At 35.7% G+C, this 24,368-nt stretch overlaps 2 protein-coding genes across 13 annotated transcripts in view; both read left to right on the forward strand.

Moving 5' to 3' along the window:
* LOC116163485 (PH and SEC7 domain-containing protein 1) overlaps nucleotides 1–24,368 on the forward strand; it is a 94,358-nt gene that overhangs the window by 14,175 nt on the left and 55,815 nt on the right. The gene's annotated exons all lie outside the window — the stretch shown is intronic.
* Nucleotides 2,752–3,751, forward strand: LOC116163487 (uncharacterized protein C20orf85 homolog). Its single transcript, XM_031477438.1, has 2 exons — nucleotides 2,752–3,137; nucleotides 3,273–3,751. The coding sequence occupies exons 1-2, from the start codon at nucleotides 2,992–2,994 to the stop codon at nucleotides 3,484–3,486; spliced, it is 360 nt and encodes a 119-aa protein (XP_031333298.1). The 5' UTR covers nucleotides 2,752–2,991; the 3' UTR covers nucleotides 3,487–3,751.

Here is a 24,368-nt window from a genome sequence, read left to right on the forward strand (position 1 = left end):
TCCAGGTTTGGAGTAGCGAAACCATTGTGCTAATGAAAGTGGAATCCACTCATTGAATCTTCCAGTTACTTTAAAACAAGTTAAAAAGTAATCGTAAACGATTTACATAAAGCGCATTTCCACTTGCATTCATTTCCCATTTGTAAGATGCAACTTCTGTTAAAATCGTAAAATCCGGCCACAAATATGAAAGATAGCGTTGCACATGGGCAATCCATTGTTGACGTGCTACTTCAATTTCAGTTTATGAGAAGAATTTCATTTCAATGCTTTTCTAAATAAGAAAGTTGGAACTGTGCATGCGCAAACCTAAATTTTAAAACTAATGTTAGATTTTCTTTTGTTCCAAGCGCCTAAGTATCAAATTTCACTTAAATAGTTCCATAGATAAAAAAGTTGGCACGGCGCATGCGCAAAATAAAATTTTGAAACTGGCGCTAGATTTTCCTTTATTCCAAGTGCCTATGTATCACATTTCCTTTAAATTCTTCCATAAATAAAAAAGTTGGCACTGCGCATGCGCAAAGCCAAATTTTGAAACTGGCGTTTGATTTTCATTTATTCGAAGTGCTTATGCCTCAAATTTCGTTTAAATTCTTCCATAAATAAAAAGTTGGCACTGCGCATGCGCAAAACCAAATTTTGAAATTGGCGTTTGATTTTCCTTTATCCCAAGTGCCTATGTATCAAATTTCGTTTAAATTCTTTCATAAATAAAAAAGTTGGCACTGCGCATGCGCAAAACCAAATTTTGAAATTGGCGTTTGATTTTCCTTTATTCCAAGTGCCTATGTATCAAATTTCGTTTAAATTCTTACATAAATAAAAAAGTTGGCACTGCGCATGCGCAAAACCAAATTTTGAAATTGGCGTTTGATTTTCCTTTATCCCAAGTGCCTATGTATCAAATTTCGTTTAAATTCTTCCATAAATAAAAGTTGGCACTGCGCATGCGCAAAACCAAATTTTGAAATTGGCGTTTGATTTTCCTTTATCCCAAGTGCCTATGGATAAATTTCGTTTAAATTCTTCCATAAATAAAAAAGTTGGCACTGCGCATGCGCAAAACCAAATTTTGAAATTGGCGTTTGATTTTCCTTTATTCCAAGTGCCTATGTATCAAATTTCATTCAAAATAAGTAAAAAAGTTCGCAATTCCGTTTATAAATGGTCGAGATGCGAAAAGGGCACTGTGAATTTTGAATCGATTCGATTCAACTTTTGGCATTGCGTATTATATGGCTAAAGTTATGCCCATATTGAATTTCATGCAATTCAGTTCATAACTAACGGAGATGTAAAAGCGATCGGACATTTCTAAACAAATTTATCGTTCACACGGACAGATAGATGGACAGACAGACAAAGGAACAGACGGACAGACCAACCGGCAGGCGACAGATAGCAATGCAAAATTATAAACGATCTCTAGGATCGTTAATAAACGGCAAAAGTGTAAAATTATGGAACATGTAAAAAAACGGTTTTTTGTTTTTTTTACAATAACTTTTTTTGTAAGCGGTACAGAAAAAATTCCTTCCTTGGTACAAGACTCGACACCATAACGAACCAAATAGCGAAAAAAGTAGAACAATAGCTCTTAAGATAAAGAACTAGTAGCGTCGCAAAACGATTGGACGGACGGGCGGACGGACGGACAAAGTGGCCACAATAGCGCATTTTTTTTTATTTTTGTGGAAATGCGCTAAAAAGAACAGAGTTTCTTACTGTTCCGAGTTCGAGTTGTCGGTCTTCCCTGTTCCAGTTAACTCTGATAGATAACCTCTTATGTGAATATATTGTTTCCATGGAAATTATAAACATGAATAATATGCTTGGTCTCTGCACAAACAGGACAGAATTAAAAAAAAAAGGCTATGCATACTTTATTTAATTTCTCATTATTTTTTTTCTTTGTCACCGCAAAGTCTTTACGCCAAATTGTATTGCGTTAAGGTAGCGTGCTGAATTAATCTTTTTGTACTCATTGAATGGAAAGATAATGTTTCCAAGCATCCTCGATGCACGGGAAAACGACTTTCCCGCATCGCGGTGTTTTTTAGTTTCCGCTGGAGAGAAGGGGTTATGTGCGTTCTTCGGTTGGTAGTACTTATTGAAGTCAACGAACGTCATGTCATGGTTAACTGTCATCTGCTGTAAAATCAATTAAACCGTTGGTTGAGGGTATTTAGTGCGATTAATCGGAAACAGACGTACACTAAGTTTTACGTAAATATATAAACAAGAACTTATAACGCAATCAAATTATTTTTCAGAATTGGAACTCAAGAAAAAGTAAAATTTATTGTTAAAACGTCTTAAAATGTGACCAGTGATATTCTGCAACTATTCGCATATGCAGTTTAAGAAAGCACATATTAACACACACAAAGCTTCCAAGGATTTTAAATGTAACGAGTGTATTTACGCAACTCAAGATATTCAGTGCAAACGATGCAATGCCGTGACCAGTAGTAGCACTCATTGCAAAGGCAAAATATGTATTAACCAAAGATGTGGAAGTTTTAAATGTGACCAGCGCATTATTAAAAGTGGGTAGTTACAAAATTATGTTACCAACCAAACATATGATTGTGTTACCAACTCATGATTAAAAAAAAGCTAATTTACAAACCTTTATTAATTTTGACCTTTTTTTACGCAATGCGTTACAAAAAATATTGTACCTAACTCTTTCGGAAAGAATTTTCCCGCATTCGCACTAAATGCAGCACTCCCTACGGTCGTGCTGCAAACAAAGTGCTCATGCGGGAAAATTAACTTACCGAACTTGTTAGGTAAATAACTATTTATGGCGAGAATTAAACACTGCAGTATTTTCTCCTATTTGTTGTATGTTGGTTATTGGATCTGTTCATTATATTTTGGTCTTTCCATCTTAATATCTAAACTAAATTGTTTCACGGTAACTAAGGAAAACTATATTTATGTTGACAATTCGTTGCGCATCACCTCGTCATAAAAAAATTAATGGCGTTTGGAAAGCCTCCCGATGTCAAAGCTTTAAAGGTGACTCCCACTGTTGAAGATCAATTATGGAAAGCGAACGTCAGATGTGAGGAGGTTGCTTCGGAGGCATGGAAAACTAAATGGGGTTGGATTTTAACCGAATATGGGTATACGCTTTTAAATTTGATTTTCAAATATTCAGCAAGCGTTTATATTTTACCTGTATATGAAATATGTGCGATTCGTGTTGCTTTAGATCGATACAAAATGAATACCGTATTAATGTTCTGTGATTTTTTAAGGAAGCTTCACGAAAAAATGACAGAAGCGTCTAAAAACTCGGTGACGTTGCGCGTTATTGCAAAGAAATTGGTTGAAAACAGAAGTACAAAGCCTGTTCCCGTTACTGAGTCGAATAAAATCGGCTGGCTGGCTTCGCGTTCTGAATTTAAATTAGAAAAATATGGACCCGATGTATACAAAGGCATGCCATTTATTAGTCTAAGTGGAGTTTAAATAAAACTCCTTCTCTCCGTTTTTCCAACTCGTAAACAAATTCCCTGTACTTTTTATTTCATTTTCAAACATTTACATTCGATATGCGTAAGGTTTTAAATTTTGAAGCGTACGCCGTACGTGTGCTTGACACTACTGAAATGTCTCATTTTACTAAATCCACTAAACATTTCACGTTAAACGGTTTCTCATTTGTACTACGTTAACACTAGAAATTAAGTAATTTTTAAATGCCATTAAAGTGCTTTTGCACGTGTACCTGCCATACCTCAGTGTTTTCGTTTATAAACTTTGGGAATTACTTAATCCCATCCCATTTGAATACGGCTTTGAAGTTGTGTAAATGTGTTCATCCTGCTAGTACATAATATATTTATCCTTTTCCTAAATTGAATTTATGTTATTTCATTGGAACAAATTTAGGAGGTATTCATTTTTAGATTCAGTTATAAATGACCATTTTCTTCTATATAATCTATATATTTTATGCAAATATTTCCCATTTAAGGGCCGGTCTTGCACTTTACGTTATATCAGACAAGTTTAACTGCAACTAAAAGATTGGCCATAAACCACATTAGCACTACTCCAGTGGAGAAACCATTTCCGACCAGGTTGATTGAAAATGGATTTGTATACCGGATGTACAGTAAAAGGGAACTCTTTTTTTTCAAATTTTCAAAAACTAATTTTAGATTCGTGATTTTCATGTTGAAAAACCTCCATATACGAAATTTCGTCGAAATCAGATTTTTCACCACCCCCATCTAGGGGTGCGCCCTTTCGTGGTAAGAATTTGAAAAACATTTTTGCAAAATCAGAAAGGGCATTCCAGAAAACCTATGAAACAAGTTAATAAATAATTAAAATTTGATCTTTTTTTCGTTTTTTTCTACATAGATTTGTTGTTCTCTATATCAATAACTTTTATGAAATAATGTGTTTGGTATTCATCAGCTATCAATTTTGCTACTTCCTTGGCCACGAATGTCTACATAACTTGTTTCAAACATGCCAATAGTTTGTCCAAGCGCAAATATCGGCAATTAAGTGACTGTATTAGTGCCCTTTTCCAAATAATGCGTTTCCTCAAACGGCAAAAGCTAAAATACGCTTTTTGCAAGAAGCTAACTTATGACGTTCTTGCATTGTCCGCTAGCTTGCCAGTTTTTTCATCCATAAACATGTATGGTCGTATGGGATATTATAGGTAAGCGGCTCTCTAGTTTACCACTCCCACCAAACACTTTTCAACTCATTATTGGAAAAATGGTTGTTGTTCTGTTGTTTTCAAATTGGAATCGTTCGTTCGTGATGTTAATATCCAGGGTGAGTTTTTTTTTCATTTTCAGCGGGGCGGCGACAAGGCGGGATAATCGGGAAAATTTGGAATGGTCAGAGAATTTGATGAACTGGAAATTGTCAAGGAATTTAATGAGAAATGCACCATTTATTTTATTTAATTTTAGGAAAAATCCGTGAATTAAAAAATTCAAATTTAAAAAAAAGCAGGCAATACTCGGAGAGGGTTGTACTGGCCCATTGAGGCCGGGTCGTGCCCACGCACGTTACTCATTCTGGTCTCATAGCCACGTATTCGTATTCTAGTGTGCGTGACTGGTGTTCAATTCTGGAAAGTAGTGTTTTGCTTTTAGGGCAACAGCATTTCTTTTTGATCTTGAGATTCAGTTACAAAACTTGTATATGGTGCACTTTGCACGAGTACTGCCCAACTGAGGAGCTTAGGACACGAACATTCGCCAAGCAGAGTGTGCTGTGAGAAATACCAGAAGAATGACTCCAACATATGATAATTAAAAATGTATGGCTGTGTTAAGACTCGCCGCCAAGGGGGACGCTCCGCTCACAGGTCTCCAGTTGTGAAATAATAAACAAAGAAAATATTTGACGGTGTGTTGGAATTTCTCGCAACTTACACGAAATTGAAATCTATAACACAGGCAGAGGTGATGGTGTTTAGTCTCAAACCCGCCGCATAAACAACCAGCGAGCTCAGGGTTAGAAAATAGTCAAAGCGTTCTGAGCTTATGATCTTCGGTCCATCGTTGCCACTTACCATGTACGAATTTCCCCAAACGTGTACGTTAAACTTCCCAGAAACTCCCAATTAAGCAACAATTGTCGATGGAAATTACCGTAAACAGTTACAGGTGAAATCTAAAGAAGGCTCACGATAAATAAACGAAATGCAACATGGCGATACATACTTACGACAAAAGGGTAAAAACGCATATGTATAACCTCCACTAGGAGCACAGGCAAATAATCACCAGAGATCAATATATATTCGGAAAATGACAATTAGAATTCCATGCGTTCTATCTTACGCTTTCAGCTTCAGCTGTTTTTTTAATCGACGTGTTGTTAATTTGTTGCTGCGCAGCTGCACCAATTTATTTGAGAGTCAGACATGTGGTCTTGATATCAAGCAACAAATTGAATGATTTTTCTTCGGATTTTTCTAGTTGCCCATTATTTGAGTATGTTGTCTAGTAAATCCCTTAACTCTGTTGGGGTAGGCACAAAAAATGCGAACGAGGACAATTTATTGTTTCGTGCGTAATTTGGGGTACTTTGATATAATAAAACGATTAAACGTGAGTGTTACTTATTAGTTATTAGCATATCCAACGTGACTCGTTTTCTTTTGTGGAACTAATTTCGGGTCCGTGAAGTTGGAGTGTCGACTTGAAAGGAATTAAGTCCCATGTATCTCATAATTTTGTGCTCATTTTGTGCTAATTTGTGCTGCTAATTTAAAATTTTGTGCTCATCAGCTTAATGAGTAGGTAATTCAACTTTTTCTGATGACACTCCAACTTCACGCTGGAGTGTCAACATTGATATTTTCAAAATTTTCTTTTACTCTAATTTTGCGCTCATTTTGTGCTAATTTGTGCTTCTAATTTAAAATTTTGTGCTCATCAGGTTAATGAGTAATTCAACTTTCTCTGATGACACTCCAACTTCACGCTTGAGTGTCAACATCGATATTTTCAAAAATTTTTTTTACTATAATTTTGTGCTCATTTTGTGTAAATTTGTACTGCTAATTAGCAGTGCATGTACTGTATTGTCTAAGTTGGAAACCCATAATATTCTAGACACCGAAAGAATTGTAAAGATATTCATAGAAAAAGAATATGATGGTGTAAAGATAGAAAGCTAATATTCTCCAAAAGGTTTCGCAAATACTTGCAGTTAGTAATGAACAATTAGGTACATCTCCAGGTGTAAATTTTCGAAGTAGGTTATGGGTACGTTCCACTTAACGCCCACAACGATCACGACCGCGACCGCGGGTTTGTCGTTCCACTAGCTTAGAGGCGTTGTGGGCGAACCCTTAAGTGGAACGCTTTTGCGTACGGTGTGACGTCACGCGTGAGTGAACAATTTTCCAACATGGACGCCGTTGAGGAGATCGTAATGCGTAAAGGATAGAAAGTGGGGTGGATTATGAATTCAAAAGTCACATTAAGTTAGTAAAATTTTTTTTATTTTTTAGTACCAATTATTGACACATACTTCTTCGCTTTACACAAGATATTGCTTCTTGTTAATAAAATATTGAAGACGACTTTTGAATTTCTATCATAAATGCTGCGGCCATACTTAATACGATGATAATGAACACTTCTCCCCAGAATTTCTTCTGGGAATGCTGCTTCGAAAACAATTTCTCTTCTTCATTCAAAACTAATATGCATTTTCATTAATCGTTGCATTACCATTTATACGAGTCTTATTCGCATTCCCTGGTAGAGCACTTTGCAGCAAACTAGTTGCAAATCTAAGATCTACAATAAAGAAAATTGTGTTAGAGCAGAATTTTCCTTAACAAATAACTTTAACATTCACGAATCAGCATATATACTTACCAGTTTGTGCATGTAGAACATCCATAGTGATGTCCACCACAAGGTTACGTTCTGAAACACGTAATTATATTTTCTCCATAGCGAAAACGAAAAATTTGTAACGCATGCGTGTTCAAACAATCAGTGTCTGACAGTTAAATGTCTCTAGAAATGTCTCCTGTCAAGAATGTAAGGTTATAAAATTAGAACGCCCACGCTGACCCAGGTACGATAGGCGAGCGCCGTGGGCTCGTTGCGGTCGATAGTAATGACGTCATATCTGACGTCGCGATTGCGACCATAACGACTGTGGTCGTTATGTGGAACGGCAACCGGGCGTCGTGGTCGTTGCGGGCGTTAAGTGGAACGTACCCTATGTAATGTCGTCTCACGTGACGTTGCCAATGTCAATTTCGCTAAGATGGCGGGTCCAGGTAAAATTGCGATGTCATCCACGTTCTGCGTAAGAAATATCCAGGTAGAGAATAACGTAAAAGTAATCCAGAAGAGAAAATGATAAGAAGTTAAGAGAGAAGTTTGAGCGAACCTTGAGGGAAGATAAAACCCTAAAAAACGTATTAAGAAAAATGCTGAAGTACATACCTCACACTAATTACTTGCAAAGCGTATTCAATGGAGCACAGCCACAGCACATCAGAAATAGAGAAAAAAACACTCAATAGAAATATGTTCACAGCCAAAACAGATTGACACAAAGTCAAGTAAAAAGTAATGGCGTATCGAGAAAAATTTGCACGCAATTAACCCAGATCCAGATCGTCTCTGAAAGGAAGAAGTATAGGACATGCGTATGTAGAAAAAAAAGAAGATCACGACCTCTAGTGGCGAACCAAAGAACTATGGTAATAACAAATATACTATAGAAATGACTGGCATCTAAACTAAACGGGTTTACAGAGGGAATACCTAGATGGGGTGAGAAATATAAAAAGAGGTGCAACTCGATTAATTTAGATGAGGCTTATTGCAAGATGCTTCAGTACATCGGCGATTTGGTAAAGAATAATTGATTTCCGCAGTTGTAGCAGCGTTTATTTATTTATTTACTATTCCTATCTTGTTCTGGGCCCTCAACAGGCTTACGCCCAATTACAGAGTGACCCGCATAGTGCTTTTTAGAGGTGCCTCTGCAGAGAAGGTATTAAGTTGTTTTATACTACTCCGGTATTTACCTTACGAATTAGGAAAACTGCAGGAAAACGTCATTCAGAGTAGCCGGCAGAATGCTCGCAACTGGTCTAAGGTATCTGCCACAGATGAAAAATTCACCCCAATCCAGGTTCGAACACCCGACCTCCGGAATTATAGTCCAACGCTCTTTCATTGGTTTTCAATCGGTTTGTGTTGTTGGGTGGCGTTTAAGCATCAGACTCGCACGTCTAACACACTCACACCCCTCCCACTGTGGACTGTGGGCACGGGAAGCTTCGGGAATATGTATCGCAATTTTACATTAATAGTTGCGCCTCTTTGAATATAAATTTGGAATATCAATTGGTAAGAAAAGAACGCTACATACTCCTTTCCTTGTTTTATTCCTGGTTGCCGTATTTACCGCTCATCAACAAACAATCAGATATTTAAATTTGTGGTCTCTACGCTTCATGCTTCTTGCTAAACAAAACCAAAACTGGTGAATACTCAAAATGTTTCCTCCAAAATTTACCGCCCCTAGAATTTGCCGCTCTAGGCGCGCAACTAGTCCGCCTTGTGGGAAATACACCCCTGGATGTAGCTCAAGGGAGAGTAATAAAAAAAAGAGAGCGAAGCCGCAAAAGGCACCTTACTGTGGACATAAAAGTTAAAAGTAAAGAGGTTTGTGCCTAAGGCGAGTAAATTGCGAGCATTTTTCATGCATTATTCGGGACTTCCATAGTCCATTGTTATGTGACCTATGTTTTTCGTTATTAGAAGCATCTATAATTAAAAATAAGGAAGTTAGTATTGGCGGTTTGCGCATGCGCATATCTAATATGGGACGTTTGCCTTTACTAGAATGTGGTTAAATTTTCCAAAAAATATCTATAAAAAAAGGATGCGGGCATTGTGCAGTCTGCGCATGCGCACACCTGATTTTTACCATATGCGATATGTTTGCCTTTACTATAAAGGTGGTGAAAATTTCAGCAAAATATATTAATAAATAAGAAAATTTTATATTGCGCATGCGCACATTTATCGTCATGAGGTAACAGAGCTACCGAATTCAAGAAGAACGAACTAAATATATTGAAAACTGTAGGAGCAGTGGCGCCCTCGCATGGACGGACGGAGAAAGTGGTCATAATTGCTTCCAACATAAGTTTAAAAATGCGCTAAAATGTAGGTTCTACCATTAAAAAAATAGAAAACATTAAGAATAGTAAATCTATTAAAATAAAACAGATTGCAAGCTGTGCAAACAGATACCGCATTCACAGGCTTCATTCCGTTCTTCAGCCTGATAATTGTCATTACGACTAATTATACACGAAAATTGGGTAACCATTTTATCACAAAATTCCATTATAATTCGGATTAATGTTATAAGTTCATAAACACAAATTCAGCCCTATTTCTTTTGTACGATTTGTTTGTTTCTAATTCTTTTAGTAACTGCGTTGTAACTCAAAGTTGATTTTTTTAAATTGAAGTTACAATTTACCATGGTTTAAAAAAAATTTATTGCTTTACGAGCTTTCCTAAAATGTATAATACATCATACTTATTTATCATACTTATTTTCAAGAATAAGCTTTTTACAATAAATTTTGCTTATTAATACATCTTGCCTGAAAGACAATAACAAAAGTTTTTTTGTGGAAAGAGTAGCTAATTAGCTAAGACTCCGTCCACTATAAAATAAAGACAATAATAAATAAATAAAAAGTTGGTTATTAAAAGGTCTAGAAACAAACGACTGACGACATTGGTTATCTACATTAAAAACTGCTTGAATAATGCTAAAGCCATTTTGTTCTAGCTTCAACATTTTTCACTTTTTCTCTCTAGTGAAAAAACAAAAGACGTCAGCTTATTTCCGGCAAAGGTAATGGAATAAGCATAAAAAATAAGGACACGAGTACTAAAACCGTTTTCGTTTATCTGCGCTAATAAGAAAATTACCCATTTAATCCCATCGAAATTGGACCACACTGTACATAGTACGTACGGTACGTACCCACAGGCAGAAAAATTTTATTATTTAGAAGTTGCTTAAAATGATCTAAAATGTCGACATTTGATGAAATTTTTTCCAAAAAAACGGCGATGGCAATATCCAACTAACTGACACTACAGTGAGTATCTTCAGAAAAATTTGAATTACTCATTAACCTGATGAGCACAAAATTTTAAATTAGCAGCACAAATGAGCACAAAATTATAGTAAAAGAAAATTTTGAAAATATCGATGTTGACACTCAAGCGTGAAGTTGGAGTGTCATCAGAGAAAGTTGAATTACTCATTAACCTGATTAGCACAAAATTTTAAATTAGAAGCACAAATTAGCACAAAATGAGCACAAAATTATAGTAAAAGAAAATTTTGAAAATATCGATGTTGACACTCAAGCGTGAAGTTGTAGTGTCATCAGAAAAAGTTGAATTACTCATTAACCTGATGAGCACAAAATTTTAAATTGGCAGCACAAATTAGCACAAAATGAGTACAACATTATGAGATACTTGGAACTTAATTCCTTTCAAGTCGACACTCCAACTTCACGGACCCACTAATTTCTTAAGTTCTTAGGAGTGCGTCTCAAATCGAGTTCGATAGCAGGGTTTATTCGGACTCCCATAGCACCCAATTTCTTGCTGTGCATACTATATGTCCTACAATAATATTCCACAATATTAATTATACTTGAATTAGTACCTACGGGTAAATGGTTTATATAAATATATAGACATAGAGTCTCCGTTTCGTTATATAAATAAATTTGTTGTAGGTACGTTGTTTCCACTAAACAAATATAAATAACACGTTTACCTTGACAAAAAATAGTCAAACCCTTACTTTGAGATTGTTTGTAACGGATCGATCGAAAGAGAAACGAAGCAATTACACGTATATTTTCTGTTATGCTCTCTTTAAATTTGAATAAATTTTCACTTGCGCACTCAGCTGCAAAAACACTAAACAATTCAACCTAAAAACTGAACCTTTAAAAAAGACTGCCAATTGATCCGTTCTATTTTTTTTTCAATGGCAACTGGGATTCATCTCTTGCCGCTCTCGCCGCTATCTAGTCAGAATCAATTTCTGTGGACCAATGGCATATTTCTAAAAATGTTGAGGATTTTATTTTTTATTTATTTAGTCATTAGCAATTAGTCATTGTTGGGTTGGCAGTTTAGCATGCCGCAAATATTTTAGGGTTCTCTTCAAACGTAATGATGAATTAATGTTTTCCGTCACAATGTAAACTATAATCTCCAGTATCGTTTATGTTAATAAACACTTATGCATCATATAAGTACGTGTATTACTTTAATTAACCCTCAAGAGGACATAACAAGTTGTAACATAACTAGGTCAATGCCTAAACATTCTGTTCAGTTCGAGGTTTTTCGTTTAGCCAGTCTGTCACACTGTGTCCTAATACGTTTCTATGTGGCAATTCCAAATATATTGTCGAGTTCTTGGAAACTATGCCTTGATTAATTTTCAGCAAAACGAAATGTGACGTGTTGTTTTTACCGGTGTTTCGTCAAATTATTTTAACAACCTCACAAGTTAACGGATCTTTCATTATAGAGTGATCGTCAAATAATTATTCAGTAATTTTGTTGCGAAAATGTTGCGGGTAAGCCGGATCCAACGTACCTCGACGATTTTGTTAGGTTGGAAAAGTTGCCGGTTAATTTGAAAATAAGCAGCAAATAAAAAATAAAATTTACAGTTTTTTTCCAAAAACCATCTATGCATTTCATGTTCCATGTGGGTAAATCTCTGAATACCAAATTACATTATTCAATAAAGTTAAGAAGTCCATGCATATGTGCGGACGATGATAGCGCATTTTTTATACGTAGATTGTATGCTATCCCTGCCTATTTCGATGGGGTCGTGACCTGCGATTTCCACTGCTGAAAAAAAATTGGTTATGTCTCATTCAGGATGATTTTTTTTTTGAAAACATTTTCGAGTTAATTTAATGTAGTTCAGGCTCGTCTGAAACACAAACGTCCACTAAAAAAAGATAATTGATAGAGACAGAAAAATTTTAAATTACTTAGAAATAAAGATTCCTGTACCATTTCTTTAGAACTTGTAAAATTTTAAGGTACAATTAAATAGAATTGGACTTATTTGTGGTTTTTAATTTGACTGAATTTTTATTGCGACTTTTTATTTAATCGGCGGAAATAATTTACGGTTTAGTGGATTTAATTGAAACCAGTTTTTTAAATTATCCAGAATGACGCATGACGACCGAGCACATGACCAGGATTTTGTCGCCTGATCTCAGGGCACAACTTTGCACCATAAAACAAGGTCATCCCGTAGTTACGCAACCGGGAAATCGCATTCACCAAGGCCACGACCTTGCATCATTCAGTCCAGAACGCAAACAAACGGAGGGGGGGGGGGCTAATGCTTCTGTTCTACTACTGCGGACAATTGGCCAAACATTGACAAGACAGAAAGAGCACATAAGTTAGCTATTGTGCATAGAGGCAATGCATTTTGCAGTTTCCGCGACGAAATTATGGCATAAATGAAGATGTGGCTCTATCAACTAAAAAATTCACAAATTTCTCAATCCATGCATCGGAGACATTGGACGGATAACCGTATAACGCCATATGTAAAACCCAAATTACGCTTATTCACCAATCACTCGTATGCGACACGAGGAGCTTGCGAATAATAAGCCTCATAACATGCAGAAGTGCGAGAATTTTAGATTGGAATTAACAAAACATTTGCACATTATTAAGTAAGTATCGTATCGACAGTACCCGTGACTTGACCTAAACCTACCGATTGCGGCCGAGTACGGTCCAATCATCATTTGATGCGATACCGTGTCTTTTTTGCTTGAACGAAACTCGTAACTTCATAAGTTCATACTTTTATCCAAACATAAGCATTTCCAATGCTAAAAAAGGAAGTATGCAGGAAAAGCATAAAATCTAGTGTTTTCCCGACGAAATTGGTGAATGATTGGAAATCTTTCCTAAATTTGGGAATCATCACAATGTGATTAGGAAAAAATCGCTGGATTAATGGAGGACCTATATCTATCAAACGGCACTTTTTACATCTTTCCAGTGCCAAGATCTCGTCCCTCACACACGGAGGATTTCCACCGGTCGAATCCTCTAAAGGTGTAATTAAAACAATTAATTGATAAATGATTTCTTAATGCACAGCTATGTCATTGAATCAGGTGTAAAATCAGACTCGTATGACGTATGTATAGCGACATATTATGTCATAACGTGGAAATTGTCAAAATTCTAGTCCTATTTACGAAACCGAACGCACGGATTTTAACATTCCAATTACTATTTTAACTGTAACTTGGTAAGGGAGCAGGCCCATTAGCAAATAATCATGTTCCCAATTATTAAGACTTCTGGCTGTCCTCATTTAACGTTGTTTGGAAACGGAATTGGCAACAATTCTGTTTTACACGAAACTCATTAGGAACAATATGTCGTAGGTCGTAACGCAGGAGTAATAAATTATTTATTAACATAACCTTGGAGACCGATATACTGCAGAAACAAATAATGTGCAAGTAATTTGATTAGTTCGTGGCATTTTATGTCGTAGCAATTTAAATTTGAATTCAACTACAAATTCAGATTCCCTAAGCATTTTTAATATTTTCGAAACTTGACAGATTCCCACTCGGATTCCCATCCCAATTGTAGAATCCAATAACGCTAAATGTGGTAGTCCAGGTCAGGTGTTTTAAACCCCCAAATTGACACTGTTTTCCCATGAAAACTTGCGGAAACTATTTTGTAAGAATGGGCAGTTAGTTTTGTTTGCAACTTGCCAACGTATAACAACTAATATCAAAATGGCAGTGTTGGTTATTAAAACAATACAAGGTAAAAAGTGGGGACGAATATACGTATAGAGCATACCTCTGAAACAGTGTATTTTATTAAGCGGCAGAGCAAAGCGATGCAAGTTTTATAGGGGAATCGATGGTATCTGTCTGTCCGTTAACACGATAACTGTCAAACGCTTGGACCGCTTCGGTTCAAAGCCTATTGAAAATGGGTCAAATCCAATGACCTCGGAGGATCAAGCTTTTCTGTCTCTGCGAAATACTTGGACCTATTCGTTTCAAACTTTGTACAGTTGAGCAATATATGCCACCCACATGTAACAAGCGTATTGAATATGGGTCAAATCCAATGACTCCGTAGGGTCATACCGAGCTGCTCTGCCGCTTTTTGAGATTTGCTTTAGGGGTTTATTTTATTGTGTAAGTACTAGCTTTTGCTCTCGCGACTTCGTATACGCGCATAAACAGTACCCGTTGTCTCAAAAGTCACATAAAATCTCGTGTCCGCGTCTTAAGATATTCAAGGTCAAAGGTGTCAAAAATCGTTTTTTTGCAAATATCTCGTTTCCTATGGTTTTAATGCCATTTGTACTTATTATAAAAAGTGTAGGGAATAAAATTATCTACAACTTTGACTCCAAACATTTTTCTATATACTCAACGGTTTTTGAGATAAAGGACGGTGATCGCGCGGCGCTTAGTGGTTTACACTGTAATTCAAGGTCAACCGTAAGTCCAGATGAATTGCTTAACACAATATTTTGCAACTGCAAGAATGGGTGTGGTTCACGCTGTGGATGCAGGAAATCGGGGTTGCAATGTTCTATAGCTTGCAGCCAGTGTAATGGGCAAGCGTGCCTTAAGACTTCACCCTATTAAAATGATCTCGATGAAGACAGTGCATTGGACCCAGAAATTCTGGAAGATCTGGAAACAAATGTCCTTGACAACGATAATAATATTGAATTGCAAATTTTCGACGGTGATGCTGATGATGATGAAGAAGAAAATGAATACTCAAATATTGCTAATTATAAGGTTTTGAAAAATTTGAACTTACACTGCAAGTAAATGAATGCAATGCAATAGAACATCACTATATTTTCATGGTTAATTAATAAACAATGAAAATTATTTATAATTATATATTTTTAAACGATTTATAATCTTTATTCCGCGTATTATCTGCCTGGACTTACGGTTGACCTTGAATTACACTGTAAACCACTAAGCGCCGCGCGCTCATCGTCCGTTATCTCAAAAACCGTTGAGTATATAGAAAAATGTTTGGGGTAAAAGTTGTAGATAATTTTATTCCCTACATTTTTTATAGTAAGTACAAATGGCATTAAAACCATAGGAAACGAGATATTTGTAAAAAACGATTTTTGAAACCTTTGACCTTGAATATCTTAAGACGCGGACACGAGATTTTATGTGACTTTTGAGACAACTTTCAGAACAACAAAATAAAGGTTTACACAAGTTTATAGCTTATTATCTTTCATTCCGAGGTGAAACACTAATATGACTGGACTATTACCGTATGAATTTCGTAAGATCCTCTCCTAGTGCCTAAAATCCCCAAGGATCTGTGTGTCGGAAACAATTTTATTATTGTTCTTAGATTCTGAATTTTATTTCATTTCCTACTCCGCGCCCATTTTAAGAAGAATTAGAGCAGTCATTGGAATGCACAGCACAATGATTGGTTTCACTTCATCTACAGTTGCTTACCGTTAAAGAAACTTTTTACAAAAGATGACTGCAGTTTACGTTGTACCTAGAATCATCCAATGTCATACAATTAAAGGAAATCTAAGCAACGATTGTTTTAACGTCTTATTAAGACGCCGTAGCCGAGTGGTTTGGATCGTAGGCGGATGGTTGTAATGCAAAGATCAAAGGTTCGAATCTCCGCGTCTACAAATTTACTGCCTTACGCTTACCCACACTCGAAATCTTACACCTCGGCTCACAGAAATTCTCACGTACTCGTAATGATGCGGCGAGCCTGGGACCAAAGACAAAAACGCGCACGCGCACATGACAGAGCTGATCCAAAATGACCGTAATGAACCTTGGAATTTCTTATGGAAAATAACATGGGACTTTGACCAAAATGTTGTCCCGTATTCCTGTTGCTATACTACTAATGTTCGTTTAACATCTGCTAGAAAATAAAGAATATTTTACTGAAACAAATATCACATCGCATGCTCAATTCCAATATACAATGTAATGTAACAGTAGGGAATAATTTTTTGTGCAAAGAGCAGCGAGTTGCACGGCGATGCGCCTCGCGAGATGCGTGGATTTACTATGCTCCTATGTTCGACGCTATTTTATTTCCTGTATTTGTTTTTATGGCGAAGTGAATGTTTCTATACTTAGTTATGTCACCGCAAAGTCCCCTTCCCAGCGTTTTTTCGCCTAGGAAATCCCAGGGCACGACCTTGCACCACAAAAAAGTGGTGGGGATGGTGACCCTTTTCTACTTAAGAGTTTCTAGCGCCTTTGGCCAATTCAGAGGGGTATCTAAGGTGGGGGCAGGTAGGGCACGTGCCCTTGAGCGCCGTTCAAAAGGGGGCGCTAAAATCGCCAATTATTAAGTTTACTAATCAAAATAAACCACAATAAACGACATCATACAACCCCATGGGTGAGCGTAAGGGGTGCCGATGAAGGATACACTTGTTCGTTCGAATACGAAATACGACACTTCGCATGCAGTTTATACTGTCTGCTTGAATTAATCGCGACCGATCGATTGATATATAAGCTTAAAGCAAGCCTGAGCACTGAGCAGTCCGCCTCCAACGTCTCTGTAGTCAGGGATGTCGGAAGAATGAAACATGACTGATGGCCATAAAATTCGATCGTCAGTAGTTCGCCTGTTCCACCAAGTCCAATTGTTCACCCATAGCGTAGGATTACCCTAATCCTAATCCGTGTAACAGTTGAATTATATAGCGTCTGTCCTGCTTATATTCAATAATTCAATGCTTCTCTCAATTTTAAGTAAAGTTTCTGAGAAATATAACGTACCCAAATTCAATCGTTTCCGGGTTATCGAGTTTTGAAGATAAACGTTATTGTTTTAAAATTTATCGAATGAATGAATGAAGAACACTCATTATGATTCCAAACAACGATGACATGCATCACAATCGGTTCTTTTCAGGACCATATAGTTTTTCAAAGAAATTTGTGATGTCATGAATTGTCAATAAATTTAAAAACAATAGGGTTTAATTTCAAAATTCGATAACCCGGAAAAATTTGAATATGGGTGCAATATGCTTCTTACAAATTTTACTTAAAATTGAGAGAAAAATTGAAATAAGTATTTAATAATGTATAAGGTGTTCCGTTAAAAAATTTGAATATTGGTGTGCCACACTTTTATGATCAACCCTGTATTACAATTATTACTGCCTAGTAGAAGTAGTAGACATTAAAGAAACATAAAATGTTTGTATAAAACTTCGTTTGATATCTTATATATTTAACCCGATAATCAACCATTTCCAGACTTATCAGCGACCCTGTATAATAGTGAAGCATCTAAAGTTATATATCTTACTCAACATTTTTGTTCTGATTTTCTTTACCGCATCTTGGAAGCTATCGACCGGCAATTGATTGATCTCTCGTTCTCAGATGTCGTAGATGGCTCATTTGTTCGTTTTCTTGTTTCAACTTTCATTTCTTATTCCTAGATGTTGGGTGCCCTCCCTCTTCTATGCCTGGTAACTGCGGATTATTGCCCTGAATTTCGTTAAAGTTTTTGAATTTCTTGAATTAAAAAACCACATACGAAGCCAACAATTCTCTCAAAGTTCGCTTTGTTGGTGATAATTTTCAGGCCGTCGTCCTTTGAGCATAATCACACCTTCATAAAAACTTAAAAGAAAGTAAGAAAAACACCTATAACTTGCAAGAAATTATTTATAATGACTATGTTAAAAACCATGACCGATAAGTTATTATAGCCCAAGAGCAAGTGACCAATTTCAGGTTGTCATTTCAAAAGTCATAAAAATTCACACAGTAAATCCTCTATAACTATTAAATATATTAAAATTCACTTTAGGTAGCTCTCTGTGACCGGGATAAACTTGCCTAAAATTTTAAGGACGGTAAGAAATAAGATTTCTTTTGGCCAAAGCGAGGGTCAAAGTATTAGTCATTACTTTCGATAGTATTCCGCATTCATATATTTGTTCCAGAACCTTTGCATCCCTCCTCATTGTTGACAGAACGCCATAAATATTTATAAAAAACGTCATTTTGTCATTTCATCAGTTAACAAAATACATAAAATATATGTAGGATCTACAATAGAAAATGCCAGATAAACTGGCCCTTCATGTATTACCATTTGATCCACTTAAATGAATCTTTATACCAAATTACTATCTTTGAACAATGCAACGTCCGAGTACGCTTTATTGTTGCTGAAATTCCCAGCCACTTAGTATATCATGCGATTTTTGAGGTTTAATGTTTAATTCAATAATGGAATTAATTCAATTAAAACCGAGTTCGTAATTAAATATTTGTAGTGTTGGCTGCTCGAAAATCGCACGATATATTAATATTGTTGAAATTGTGTTAAAGTAGAATTAATCTGTTTGAAAGCTTAAACTGGATTACGAAATTGCTTAAAAGTTACAACCGGAAAAAAATTCGGACACGAAGATTTGCTGCACGCATGTAGATTGCATGTTTAGATAACCCAGTATTAATGTACAACACACTTGAAACTGCTAATAAAGCAGCTTGAATTTTACATTTAGTTGAAACACGCCGAAGAGTTGCTGTTTATGTTGCATGTAGGTATAGTTGTTAGTTTCGAAAACGTTTAGGCTCTTTGGTAAATTAGTTTTTGATTGACCTGCCACTTAATGGTAACGGATGAAGTAATAGACTGTTAGCAACTGCTCTCCATCAATTGAAATAACCAACCAATTGATCACTTACACGTGTTTTGCCAGATCGATTGGTGTAAATTAATCATGTACCTCTATAAAAATTATAAATTCGACTTCTAAGGGTTAAAATCAACAAGGATAATTTATGGAAGGGACAAAGGTACTAACGGACCTTATGTTATTTTATCATTTTATAGTGTTAGTTTTAGGTGACGTTTCCACTTAGTAAGTTAAATGGATACCCTCAAATAAAAATTTTACGAAGGTCTAGCTTCCTTTTGTATAGCCGTCTAAAGGGAATTGGCCCTTTACATTGCTCATTTTCCATTCGTAATGTGCTCAAAATAAATATTTTGGTTTGTAATATCAGAGGAAATAAAACGCGTACCAGTAGCAGTAAACAAAAGACAGAAATTATGTCTTTTCCTATTAATTTTACCCAGATTGGATGCTGTTTGTATTTTATTAAATGCACTAAAAAATATACGTCCTTTGCAAAACATGAATCTTCGATGAGTTCCGTATTATAGAATAAAGCTTTATAGTCTTGCCATTCTCAAACGAAAACTAATGAACTGAACGCCTTTCAACAGCGTTGCCTGTCGTCATCAGCGAACAGTTTTTAGGGATTCGACCCTGCAAAAATTCACATGTCCGATAGGGGTCCGTGAAGTGAGCTGGCCATGAAAAGCACAAACAACGGATTTAAGTTTAATCGTTTGTGCTTCGTTTGTGCTCGTTTGTGCCGTATAAAGTAAGTCAGCAAAACCAACCATTCAAAAATTATGGACAATTCAAAATGGTCAGCTGACTTCACGCACGAAATTAAAGCACAAACGACGGGTTTAATTGCAATCGTTTGTGCTTCGTTTGTGCTCGTTTGTGCCGTATAACAAAAGTCAGCAAAACCAACCATACAAAAATTATGGGCAATTCAAAATGGTCAGCTGACTTCACGCACGAAATTAAAGCACAAACGACGGGTTTAATTGCAATCGTTTGTGCTTCGTTTGTGCTCGTTTGTGCTGTATAAAGTAAGTCAGCAAAACCAACCATTCAAAAATTATGGACAATTCAAAATGGTCAGCTGACTTCACGCACGAAATTAAAGCACAAACGACGGGTTTAATTGCAATCGTTTGTGCTTCGTTTGTGCTCGTTTGTGCCGTATAAGTAAGTCAGCAAAACCAACCATACAAAAATTATGGGCAATTCAAAATGGTCAGCTAACTTCACGCACGAAATTAAAGCACAAACGACGGGTTTAATTGCAATCGTTTGTGCTTCGTTTGTGCTCGTTTGTGCCGTATAAAGTAAGTCAGCAAAACCAACCATACAAAAATTATGGGCAATTCAAAATGGTCAGCTGACTTCACGCACGAAATTAAAGCACAAACGACGGGTTTAATTGCAATCGTTTGTGCTTCGTTTGTGCCGTATAACAAAAGTCAGCAAAACCAACCATACAAAAATTATGGGCAATTCAAAATGGTCAGCTGACTTCACGCACGAAATTAAAGCACAAACGACGGGTTTAATTGCAATCGTTTGTGCTTCGTTTGTGCTCGTTTGTGCCGTATAACAAAAGTCAGCAAAACCAACCATACAAAAATTATGGGCAATTCAAAATGGTCAGCTGACTTCACGGACGAAAATGAAAGCGCAAACGGGGGCTTCAGGTACAATTGTTTGAGTTTAGTTTTTGCCGGTATGTCCGATATAATAAGTCTTTAAGAGAACCTGTAATACCTACACAATTATAGATATAATGCATGCACAAAATTGCAGCACACCTAACATAAGATGCACGAATTCAAACAGCTGTAGATTTAACCATAGTGTAAAGACTTACTTATTTAACGTATTTAAGTAATTGTACATAATATATAACTGTATGTAAAGTTTTATGAAGAAATACAATACAATATTTTGCTTTTCCATTAAATAGTGTTAACGATTTATAGGAGTGTAGGTAAAAGAAGTCCTATTTGGGGTTATGCTTAAATTTTCCAAAGGCTGTGCTAAAATGTTCTAATTATTACGATTCTGATAGAGATTTATAATATACGTACCGTCAAATAGTTAAAGTTAATAAGTTGAAACAATACTGCTGTTTAAATGTTTAAACTTATTTAATATATAGTCACAATTTACTGCTTTTCATTTCAGACTTTTACTACATTAGATATGCCAAAATTTTACCACTATTGTTTCAACTTATTAGCTTTAACTATTACGGACTTTATTAAAATCTATAAAACATTTTTTGTACTCATTGAATGGAAAGATAATGTTTCCAAGCATCCTCGATTGCACGGAAAACGACTTTCCCGCATCGCGTGTTTTTTAGTTTCCGCTGGGAGAAGGGTTATGCGCTTCTTCGGTGTAGTACTTATTGAAGTCAACGAACGTCATGTCATGGTTAACTGTCATCTGCTGAAAATCAATAAACCGTTTGTTGAGGGTATTAGTGCGATTAATCGGAAACAACGACACTAAGTTTTACGTAAATATATAAACAAGAACTTATTAACGCAATCAAATTATTTTTTCAGAATGGAACTCTAGAAAAAGTAAATTTTATTGTAAAACGTCTTTAAATGTGACCAGTGATATTCTGCAACTATTCGCAATATGCAGTTAAGAAAGCACATATTAACACACACATAAGCTTCCAAGGATTTTAATATTAACGAGTGTATTTACGCACTCAAGATATTCAGCAAACGATGCAATGCCGTGACCAGTAGTAGCACTCATTGCAAAGGCAAATATGTATTAACCAAAGATGGAGATTTTAAATGTGACAGCATTATTAAATGGGTAGTTACAAATTATATTACCAACCAAACTATATGATTGTGTTACCAACTCATTACTAAAAAAAAGCTAATTACAAAACTTTATTAATTTTGACCTTTTTTTACGCAATTCGTTCAAAAAAAATTGTACAACTCTTTCGGAAAGAATTTTCCCGCATTCGCACTAAATGCAGCATCCCTACGTCGTCGTGCTGCAAACAAAGTGCTCATGCGGGAAAATTAACTTACCGAACTTGTTAGGTAAATACTATACACACCTGATGATGGCCATAGGCCGAAATCGGTAGCTTTAGAAAATATAATCATAACGCCAAGTTTGATTTCTTATTACCTACACTACACTCCTATAATAAAGAAATAAATTCAAAAAAATATGGAAAACTTTATAAAGAAAAGATGTTAACGATTTCCGACTTAAGGTGGCGCTTACGAAAAGTACAAAAGTACACTTTCGATTTCCTCAATAACAAATTTGTAGAATCGGAGTTCGTGAATTGTCAATGTAGGTCAAAAAAAATAAAGAAGACTTGCATGAAATTCAATATGCGCATCGCTTTAGCCATATAAAACGCAATTCCAAAAGTTGAGCCTAATCGATCAGCATTCACAGTGCCCTTTGCGCATCTCGACCATTTACAAACCGAATTGCAAACTTTCTTATTTATGGAGGTATAAATCGAATTGCAAACTTTCTTATTTATGGAGGTATTTAAATGAAATTTGATACATAGCCACTTGGAATAAAAGCAAATGTAGCGCCAGTTTCCAAATTTGGTTTTGCACATACTATACCTAGTCATACCCAGGACCTCGTTTTCTATATTTGTTTACACGTTTCTTTATTTTTCAAAATAGCTTAGAGTGTGGAACAAACAATTAAAATTATTTAAAAAAACGTTATTAGGATTCTCCGTAGCCTTTACAACAACCACATTTATCAGTTCATTTGATATCTTTCTTAGTTAAAAAAAATAATACTCAGGCATTGTACGTTTTCCAAGATGTGTAATAACCTTTCCAAAGACGATCAGAAATTGAGTATTGTTTTGTCAGATTCTTAGGTCAGTATGGGTTGTGCATAAGGGGGTTGTTGGCCTGGTGGGTTACTTTAAAAATCAGCCATTTGATATTTAAAGAAACAGTATTTTTTATTTTTTTGATCTCTTTAATAAAAAAAAAGTTTTTAAAGGTCTGCCTTATTGTATATTAAACAGCAGTTATTAATTAGAATGCATTGTTGAAGATATATTCAATTACTTTTTTATTTTCAAATTTGTTAAAGGGCTATTAAATTATACAAAACTAGACGGCGGAAGCACTATTACAAACATTTGAAAAAAAAATTAATTCGAATAGAGTATAGGGACCCTAACGAAACGTTTCCGACTCTCAGGTTATTTTTAGCGCATTTCCACAAAAATAAAAAAAAATGCGCTATTGTGGCCACTTTGTCCGTCCGTCCGTCCGTCCGTCCGCTCGTTTTGCGACGCTACTAGTTTTTTGTGTAGTAGATATACATACCTACAAGATGTACACGTCAATTGATTTTAAAATCTTCATTATTAAATAAATGTTATCGTATTATATTACGTATAATAAAACGAGGTAGCGTGATTATGATGATCACAATGATAACACTATTAAGAAAATAATTACCGATCTAATAATATTGAAATATAAGAATGAACGTTATCGCAATACTTATTTCAAAACTTCTGAACGAATACCATGCAAGTTTAGTGGTGAGAAGAAAAACTGTAAAAGCTGGCGTCGACTAGAATCGACGAGTCAACTAGAATGGAATTGCAAAAATAAAAATTAAATTTCAGAATTTTTGCATCAAATTCATGTGTTGGCCATTGAGATAATGCTATTAATTTTGTTTCCAATGATCTTGGTACATGAATAAGAATAACCATTTTCACATGTTTTGATCAAAGTCCATGTGGTCGCCAAACATGCATCAAATTCATGTGTTGGTCATTGAGACGATGCATCATGCTGTTGGACTTTTTCCCATCGATCTCAGTGCAAGAATAACGATTTTGACATGTTTTGATCAAAATCCATGTGGCATCAGAAAAATAATTTAACATCTTTGAATCACACACATGCGGTTATCAAATGTGCACGTGATGTACTCTTTCAGCACCAAGATAATGCGTTTGAAAGCTTTTACAACTCCAAATTCATGTGTAAAGAATAGTT

The sequence above is a fragment of the Photinus pyralis genome, unplaced genomic scaffold (genome assembly GCF_008802855.1).
Source record: "Photinus pyralis isolate 1611_PpyrPB1 unplaced genomic scaffold, Ppyr1.3 Ppyr1.4_LG2, whole genome shotgun sequence".
Classification (NCBI taxonomy): Eukaryota; Metazoa; Arthropoda; class Insecta; order Coleoptera; family Lampyridae; genus Photinus; species Photinus pyralis.